This window comes from Pyrus communis, chromosome 15 (assembly GCF_963583255.1).
Source record: "Pyrus communis chromosome 15, drPyrComm1.1, whole genome shotgun sequence".
NCBI classification, from domain to species: Eukaryota; Viridiplantae; Streptophyta; class Magnoliopsida; order Rosales; family Rosaceae; genus Pyrus; species Pyrus communis.
Genome location: NC_084817.1, coordinates 22,319,590 through 22,329,894, shown reverse-complemented (window position 1 = coordinate 22,329,894; position 10,305 = coordinate 22,319,590). Strand labels below are relative to the sequence as shown.

Sequence of the window (10,305 nt, the reverse complement as noted above, 5' to 3'; positions counted from 1 at the left end):
TCAACTTTCAAATTTTGTGAAGTTGAAATTAAAAGATGAATTAGTCATAAATAGAAGACTCCTCCCTCTCAATCCCCACAAAACAGGCAAAATTGGAACCAAAAAGCTTCCCTTGCAACTAATCCATACAAAATTGAAAGTTGCATCAACTTATTTCCTTCAACATCACATTGCATCTACTTCTTTCCTTCAATCCAATCCAATTCAATCTTCGACACCAAACAAGACTTTCAGTTATTGTATGTCAGCTCGGGATAAAGAAAGAAAAGAAACTGAGCTGAGTTTTAAGCCTACAGATTTAAAACATGCACCACACTAATCTAAACACTCATCAGAATAACAACAAACCAGAACAAATATCCATAGCATTACAGTAAAACACACAAATTATATACAAGTCTTTGAACAGGAGGCAAAGCTATATACAAATCCACCAAAATGTCCCAATAAATCTAGACATTAAGACACAAAATTACCACTCAAACACCATCGATAGCATTTTTCAGATCTCCACCAAATAGAGACATGAGAGGTCCTCCATGGACTCTCCCTTCCGGGATTTTGAACTCCAAGCTCTTTATCCCGCTACAACTGCCAACACCAACACCATACCCATCTCTCCCCTCCTCAGGCTTCTCAGAACTCGAGAAATGTGAATAGGATGATGAAGACTTCATCGATAGAGGAACCAATACCTGTGATGGTATGAGATGTGTTTTTTCAGGCTTTTCCAGCGAATCCATGCTGTCAGAAATGGCACTGGTTCCTGAAGAAGAATGATTGTTGTCAAAGCTGCTCCCTGCAGTTGAAGCCGCAGATACAAGCCCATGGAAAAGTCCTGGTCCAATGAGACCTGCCTTATCTATCCCCCCGTCCTGAACCATACTGCTATGAGCGGCACATAAACCACTCTTGCCCCTGGCGAATTTTTCACATTTACCCTCTCCCCAAGTGCATCGCTTTCCCCCACCATGGGCCTTGCAGAAGTCTGTGCTCCCTTGAGCACTTTTTCCACAGTTATCAAACTTACAACGCTTACCTCCACCATGCCTAACACAACAATCAGTGCGGCCACGGGCACTTCTTGTGCAGCCTGGCACAGAACACCTCTTTCCGCCGCCATGAGCAACACAGAAATTAGTGCCTCCATGTACACTCTTAGGGCAAATCCCACCACCATCAAAGAGACAGCGCTTCCCCCCACCATGTCCCTTGCAGAGTGGTGTGCTTCCTTCGGCACCCTTGGTGCACCCTTGAAATATGCAACGCTTTCCACCACCATGTGCCTTGCAGTACATAGTGCTCCCTTGTGCCCCCTTTGCACATGCCTCGTGCTGGCAACGGCGACCACCTCCATGCGAGATGCACAAACCAGCCTGTCCTTCAGCACTACGAGGGCAGCCATCCACCTTACACCTTTTCCCTCCCCCATGTCTGATACAAAGCCCTGATTTTCCTCGTGCAGCCTTGGTACATCCACCTGGATAGCCACATCTTTTGCCACCACCATGAGCTATGCAGTACTCTGTTTTCCCCTCAGCACTTTTAGTGCACCCCAAGTGTTGACACCTCTTCCCTCCACCATGTGCCTTGCAGTACGCCGTTCGGCTCTCAGCACCGTTCTTGCACCCAGGTTTTTGGCATCTCTGTCCGCCCCCATGACCAATACAAAGACCTGATGCCCCTCGTGCTCCCTTTCTACAGCCAAAAAATTTGCATTTTTTTAGACTGCTAATTCGGTTGTCTGAAGATGTCCCTGTAGTTGTCTGCTCGGATATTGATTCTGTTGAGTAATCTGTTGTAACAGAAGGTTCATGCCTTAGCTCAGTTAGCTGGCATTTGTCCCTGAGGTTTAAAAGTTCTTTACTGTGCAGAGAAAGATTGACACTGTCACTCCTAGGAGCAAAAAGAAGTGATGGCATATAACCACCTGATTTCCTGGACGACGTAGAACCCTCATCAACAAGTGGAATTGGCAGTTGATTATCTTCAGAAGATACACGAGTAATATTAACATCAGTCTCTCCCGAAATTGAAAAATCAAGCACGGTTGAAGCTTCAAGAGTCCCACCAGAAAGACCAAGTTGAAGGATTGAATCACCGTCAGAAGCAAATCCCTGAGATAATGCAGTGGTTGATCCTCCATTCTTTGGGGGTCCAAAATTGTAATAATCATCGCAGTATGCACTCGGTGTTGGGCCCAATCCAAGTACCAACTTACAGCCGTCATCGGGAGCACTGGAACAGTTGACCCTAAAATTGCTTTGTCTACACCTATACCTGGGTGTGTTGCTTCCACCGGAGCCAGGGCTATTCAAGCATAGAGCAGTATCACCAAAGTGGTCATTTTTTGTGAACTGACCATCATGAGAAAATAGTATACTCTTCTTGTTCAAATCCATTTTCTCAAAACTGGGCGCTAAGAGACACGAGTAACAGATCACTCTTTACCACATACAATTACCAAGTCGACACAATGGAAATAAATGAAGTAGAAGCTAATGCGCAACCCCCAGCACCCCAATCAATAAAATCTCACTTTGAAAAAATCTGACTACGTTCCTTGGATAGAACCCCTTTATAAGAATAGTTAATATTGGCGTGCAGAGATCGTTGGAGCTTGTTGTGCTCCCTGCTGTAAAATCATTTAGCTTCATTAACCCTGAAGTAAGAGGAAACAGAAAACACAACTGAATTAATGAATAAACCCAACTGATGGTAATGATATAAACTGGAAAGATAAAACAATGTCATGCAAATCCACTGCAGGAATTTAGTTCTAAAAGAAAAAAAAAAACAAAGGAAAATATTATAGGTTATGGCCAACGTCAATTCAAGAGGAAGAAACAAAGTTTTCAGAAAATCCAATATGACACACTCTGATAATATGTGACAGGATAATAAGTAGAAGCAAGAGAATATGAATCTAACTGAAGTGCAGAATTTGACAAACAGTATCTAGTTTTCCATGTATTAGCCAAAAGAATGAAAAATTTGGAGAAACTCAAAATTGGAAAATGCATTGAGCTTGGAAAGAATTTGAACGACAAAAGTTTTCTGCAAACCAGCAAACTAAGTATAAAAAATTTGGAAACATCCAATCTAAAATGCCAATACAAATAAATTTTCCAAAAAATAAGAAACTAAATTCCCGATATAAACTCACAACTTGTAACCCTGAACCCATGATCCAAAGGTGCAGCAGCAACAGGAGATCGCACAACTCAATAACATAAATTTGACATTTATAACCCAATACTTATAAAGCATAGATGAGTTAACTGTTGTTAAATTTTTCGCCATGATGCAACAGAGTTTGACAAGAACAAAGCACTTCCAAGCCCTGACAACTGTATCGGGTTTGTTTTGATTTGCCTAAGGAAAGACAGCAACCTTCAAAAAAGAACAGAAAAATAACTCAATGTCAATAATCTTAAACCCAAAACACCAAAGTTTAAACTAAACAAGTAGCAGATCAAGGTTTTTCTAGAGTTCCCTGGCAACCATAGGATTTCGACAAAATCAGAGCATCTTCTCAGTACCTACTCGTTGTCACTCCAGAGACACAATCCCCATACTCAGTGGTTACGCAACCTCAAACATAATTAAATTTTCATACGGATACAAGTTCTATTCAATTTTTATCTGTACTATGAATTCATCCTTTGGAACAACTAAACATTGACTTCAATTCAATTCTAATAACTCTTAACTGATACTTATTTGGTATCATATTAATCGTTGGTATTTCTCCAATTTCTCATGTTAGCGAGCACCAATTCCAGCAACAGCAACAAACAACGATAACAACAACAAAGCCTTATCCCACTAAGTGAGTTCGGTTGTATGAATCCTAGAACGCTACTGCATTTGGTTTTGGGCCAAGTCATCCTTTAGCTCCAAATACTATGCCTAGCGAGTATCAATTCTAGATGCAATATATTTCTTTTAGTACATTTCATTCAAACTTTCCAGGCTCTATTCCGATCGAGTTGAATTCTTTAAATTGAATTCCCGGCTCTAGTTGTTACTTGTTTGAAATCACTTCCATTCAATATCTTAGTCAACATCCATAATATAATTTCAACATCCAAATATCTTACCTAATTCAGATTTATTACTCTCCTTCCTTCACAAAACTAGATGTACAAACTAGCAAATCCTTAACACAAATTAAAAGATCTACAACAAAAATTAATTTAGAAAAATACCCATTAAGTCAAACACACAGAAATTAACTCCATAATCTCCCAAACCATCAAATAAACAAAACAGATGGTAACTATATGATCATCCATCAATTACTCAAAACCAAAACCCAATTTTCTACAGTGAAAAAAATTGAAAGAAACGCAGGGAGATGAAGAAATACATGAGCAATTCAGCAGTAGGAGGCAGATGTAATTACCTTGGTGACAAATTCAAAGGAAATTTGGAGAGAAATGGCGCATCTGGGCAGCTGCGGGAGAAGATGCATCCCAATTTTTCTTCCAACTAAAAAAATAAAATATGAAACAACCAGAGTGCCAATTGCAATTAGGTATTTTCAAATAGTGTCGGCACTATTATTTTATTTTATTTATTTATTTATTCAGACGGCTCTCCAGTTCTGTATTTTTCTTCATTTCCTATATTTTAATTTATTTTGTAATTTTATTTACTTGGTGAAATACCAGAAATAGCCTTTAGGGTCACAACCGTCGGGACTCGGGAGCGTGGCGCTTCCTAATTGCCCGATTGGGACGACCCATATACTTTTCCTTGAAAACGAGGGCTCCTGAAAAGTCAACATTGCCCTCGCCCCTCGCCCACAACCAAGTAGTGTGGCTTTTCGCCAGTAGTTTTGGGCAAAACCATGTCGCTGTTCCTACTAAAGTTGGAGAGATTTTTTTCGTCTAGTGTATAATACTACAGTAAGTATCATAATATAAATGAAAAGAGCAAATTTTACAAAAATATAATGGATTATGGGAGTGTGTGACTTAATGGTGAAGGTGACGGCTAGATCAATAGGAGGCAAGCTCAGGCAGTAGTCCAGGTTTGCGGAAGGAATGACGCGGCATCATTTCAACTTAGGATTTGGACTGGAGCGGCTTGGCTTCTTGGCTCAGCTTGGCGGCATGCCTCGTGGTAAATGTTTCATGCAATCAAGTCTGAAAACAAATCAAAACTTGAATTCATGTCTTAGAAGTGACATCAATTGCAATGATGAAAATTGTGAACGAGTTTGTAACAAAATAATCTAATGAGAGAGTGGAGTGTTATGGCATAGAGAGAAAAGAGAGTTATAGGGGAAATACTTTATCGTAAACATAATGAACTTACTTCTCATACAAGTAAGAAAGTCTAATATCTTATCGATTATATAAAAAACTTAAATACAGTATATTTGAATTTATATAATCACACAAATACTTTTTTTAGTACATTGACATTTTTACACTAAATGTCACAAAATGGACAGCCTAGCTTGATATCAAATTCGTCATCCAGAGATTTGAACATAAGACCTTTTATTTCTAAGTGAAAAAAAAGAATCATCAAACTGTAGTACTGAGTGGCTAATCACACAAATACTTTAATTCTAATCACAACAATCGTCCATAGGTTCCACTCTGTAAATGTATTTTGACAAAATTGTCCCTCGATTTGGTTAAACGAATGAGATCTAATTGAGCGTTTTCTGGTGGCTTCATTGCCAGTTTGCTGCAGACGTCCTCAACTGCAATTCGTGGAATCTAACAACATTCGCACGCGTCGTCATCCTATTGGCCAGCACTTCCCATAATAGTTCAGTTCCCTATGCTGATTCGATCCCAACTATGTTGGTTTCATTGGAAAGTGTGCAGCATTTAGGGCACGTGTGACACTCTGTGCTTTGTGTGGTTGTGCTTATGTTGTCTTGGCTTATTATTAACGAAAACTCAAATGTCACAAATAGACGGTCACGTGACTTCATATGTTAGTAAAATAAGGTTACGTAGTTAAAAATTCACGCGTCTTTATTTTATTACTATTAGGCGCTATATTAACGGTGTACTAGTGTTGTGTAAAAATAATTTGTATTGCATGGGTACACCTCTACAATAACTTTCCGTGCTAGTAATACAAGGACGTATGTAAATTTCTCTTTTAATGTTTTTGTATGGATAATGCTTGAATTTCCCCTTTGGGGTATGGGCTCATTTTCCCACTTGAAAATAATGTAACTTCATCCTAGAAAATTTATAATTGGAAGCCGCTCAACTTTTTAATCTTCATTTAAAGATCGTCCTTACAAAAAATCTTTCGAGATCGAGATTGTTTAGTCATCCAAATGTATCAGATAAATCAACTGCTCATTATTAATAGCTATTTGGTACATACAACGTTGATTCAATTGATACATTTACATGACTAAATGATCTCAGATTAAAATGAGTATTAGTAGGGATCTTTTCACTTTTTTTGAAAACTAAAATCTTATTTAGTAACAACAACTTTGGCACCGAGTTTTTAAAATTTGGCACTAATTTTTCATATTTTGGTTTTAGTTTTTTTTTAAAAAAAAAAATAGTTACCAAACAATATTTCAATACTAAGCTTTCAAAAAAGTAAAAATTGAAAATAAAATGGTTATCAAACGATCACTAAGTTCTTGAAGCAAACATTGCATAGCTCCGTGTCACATTATTAGAATTAGTATTATTTCTTCTTTTCTTTATCAGAAAAACAAGTTCATTGGTTGATACGGATCTGTTGACTTTCGACATAAGACAACTTGATCATTTCATTCACTAGTTTGTTTTCTATGCTAATCATGATTAGCAACTTAACCTTACCATTAGCAACTTAACCTTACCTGGGTTGTTCGTCAGGTTGGATGTTTCCTTGTCATTTTCTGTTCCCAACCAACACCTTTGATTAATCAGAAATGACCACAAAATCAGGTTTATTATATGTTAGCATGCATTCATAGGATCGAGAGACATCTCATTAATAGTAAGTATATTGACATATGGTAGATCTAAGTTTTATATTTTCTTGGGTAATCTTGTGTCGCTTTAGGACACCCTAAATAGGCTAACTAAAATTTAAATTGAATAGCTTGTAACTGCATGAATCACATTATATTATAGTTTATGTAAATATAGGTTGTTACTTCAGGGATTGATGCAACGCTACGGAAGTTATAGATAAAAGAAAGTACGAATGGTTATCTTTGAATAGATTTTTCAAACACCATAGAATCGAGAAAAACTTTCAAATTTTGATTAATAATATGATAAGATGAACAAAATACAACTCTAAAAGTTGTTTAATAATCTTAACAAACCCTAGCACCAGATAGAAAAAATAAATAAACAAATAACAAGATATCCAAAAAGATGTTAAAATATTAAAATCTTGTTTTAGGCTAGTCAAACTGAAATTCAACCAAATTCTGACTAGGCTTGTTGTCTAACACAAGACTTGTAGATCTCGTCGTTTTCTTCGAATCCATATATAATGGTACCAAAACTGACAAGCCAAACAAAAGGTACGTTAATCTGAACAACCTGAAAAGTTCAAAACACTTACTTCCGAATATGCTAGCAGCAAATAACTTTTTAACCCATAAATTACCAATTCTCCAATCACTTTTCTTGATTAAAAGTTGCTTCCTTCTTTTAATTTTTCCTCATCTAAAGCACCAATTTTATTCTACATCATGATTACAACTTAATACTAATCGATTAAAGACACAAAGATAAATAAATAAATAAATAAAACGTAAGAAATTAATAACATGACAATAGACGGTAAGAATCATCAACATAGTCGAGTGACGAACATGGAAAAGTTAGCAAATGAATTTTGAAAATTAACAAGGCAACAAGAACAAAATCGAAACTAAATAAACAAGGAAAGATAAGCAATAAGCACTAGGGTTTCATATGCCACCACCAAGCTTCATACTCAAATCTTAGAGGCAAGTATCCAATTCTAGATTTAGTCACATATACAGACACTACGTACACAAGTTCAAGTACTTATAACATGCAACTAATCCCTGATCCATAAAATTTAACAAAGTAGAAATTCATTAAGAGTGTAAAATGTAATTAGTCCAAAAATCTAATTTTAAGGATGGAATAAATGAATTGACACACCCCGACCGAGATCAGGGCGTGCTGGCCGTCACACGAAGGTGACGTAGCCATGTGCGCGTGCGGAAGCTATTAAGAAGGTAATATAAAAGTACTAATAATTAAAAACCTAATAGCATACAAAGTACTAGTGTATGTGAGACACAATTCAGAGCAAGTCTACACAGTCCAAAAGGAAAAGATACGACATATATACACCCGAAGGTGACCCTACAATGGTGAGTGTCTGTCAGAAATGCCGGGACGCCCTCTGGGATAAACCACCGAACTTGCTAGACCACTAGAACCTGGAGGGGCGCAAAAACAAAAGCGTGAGTGGGCAAAAACAAAGTTCTTTGAAAACTCTTTAGCAAAATACATTCTAACCCCTCGCCGTAAAACCTGTATACTTCCCAGAAAATGAACATATATACGTATGTATAGATATGTCAATCATGCTCCATGATATGCCATTCATGCTCACAATATGCCATTCATGCTTGAGAATATGCCACAACAGAATCTCATAATCAAATATAAATACTCAAGCGTAAATCACATCAACAACATATAATCTAGCAGCCGGGAGTCACCTAACGTGACCTGTACGGTTGCATCTAGAGCTCCACTCTCAACTCAATAACTGAATCTGCACACAAGTCGGAACCACCTAACGTGGTCTGTACGACAGGCTGGGTGTAATATATATATGTATGCTCTAGTGCTACGATCACGTGAAGCTGTGCGATAAATCGCGGGTCACCTACAAGTCGGAACCACCTATTGTGGTCTGTACGACAGGCTTGCACCTATCTTGGATCCAAGGCGAGCATGCGGTGCTGGTGAACATACACGTGAAGGCTGTGCCCTGGCCCTGGGCGGGAGCACTAACACCGGGGGTGCAGATTATGAGCTCTCTAAACATCTCAAATTACCATTGCATAACAACATGAATACCGCTTACCTGGCACTTACCTGTACGTCCACAGCACCAAATACACATATATATATGTATGCCACTACTAATACATGCGATGATGCGTAAATAATATTCATATGATGCATGGCATAAAACATATAACCTTTTCTATTTAATTTCTGGGAATTAATATGTATATAGGTATATACGGAAAACAAAAGCCCACTCACTGATAATTGGAAGGGTCGTAGCCCCCCTGCCTCGAGTGTGAACGCTCGTCCTCGGAATACGAATCACCTAAACGCGACAAAGTTACGAAAACGTTAATTTAAAAGCACCTAAGCAACTTCTCGTAATAACTTCTCATACATTGCTCAAATTGGACAAATGAATATACCAACGTGATCTACACAACCTCAGGATCACACCCATATTTTTAAAATAATTTTTGGACCACGCACGCGCCCCCACGCGCCTGAACAGGCACGGACCTACGCGCCCCCCACGCGCGGCCACGTGCACTGCACACTGACGGTGTCAACAGACGCCGTCAGGAATATTCCGTCAACTAACGGAATATTCCGTTAAATCTAACCAGATGCCGTTAACGGCGTCAGGAATATTCCGTCAACTTTGACGGAATATTGATGCGAGATTTACTTGACACTCAAATTAAACCCTCGTTTGACAATTGTAGTAGAATGGATAAGTGAGGGATCGTTCTAGACCGGGGATTAGGAGGGCTTGCTAAAACCTTCTAAATTGACTTAAAAACATAAAAACTAAATTAAAATACTCTTAACAAGACTATTATGACTCAGAATGGCTTTGAAAAACTCAAATTGTCTAAAACAATCAAATTGACTCAAATAGAAGCTAGAACTTGATTTAGACGAATTTGCAAATGTTTATGACTCCAAAAGCTTAAAGTTACAAAAATAAAACAAATACGAATGATTAAAACTTAACAAAATAGAGGGGGGGGAATTGTGTTTGGACGATATTAAATTAAAAAGACAGAATATAATTAAAGGCAAAATGTAAATATGAATGTGATGAAAATATGGATGATGGAATAGCCAAGGGGTTCTTCTCCACACATGTTACACTTGCAAACAAAATTGATTCTCAGTTGGTCTTTCGATAAGTTGTGAAACTCAATGCTCCAAGTTAATTAGATCCGCTTAGATTAACTTTCAGATTTCCCTAAATTCGTTGGATTGAATGGAATACGCATTACAACCAAATTATTCTTAATCAAAGTCCCTAACTATGGAA

The 10,305-nt window shown here is 37.8% G+C and overlaps 1 protein-coding gene across 3 annotated transcripts; it reads right to left on the bottom strand.

Moving 5' to 3' along the window:
- Positions 1–337: 337 nt before the first annotated feature.
- Positions 338–4,557, bottom strand: LOC137717907 (uncharacterized). 3 transcript variants are annotated; one of them, XM_068457411.1, is made up of 3 exons: positions 4,409–4,557; positions 3,167–3,393; positions 338–2,662 (listed from the first exon to the last, which is right to left on the bottom strand). In XM_068457411.1, the coding sequence occupies exon 3, from the start codon at positions 2,400–2,402 to the stop codon at positions 480–482; it is 1,923 nt and encodes a 640-aa protein (XP_068313512.1). In that variant the 5' UTR covers positions 2,403–2,662; positions 3,167–3,393; positions 4,409–4,557; the 3' UTR covers positions 338–479. The 3 variants fall into 3 exon arrangements, with proteins under 3 accessions (XP_068313512.1, XP_068313513.1, XP_068313514.1); XM_068457412.1 differs by having other exon boundaries at positions 3,283–3,393; XM_068457413.1 differs by lacking the exon at positions 3,167–3,393 and having other exon boundaries at positions 4,409–4,552.
- Positions 4,558–10,305: the final 5,748 nt, after the last annotated feature.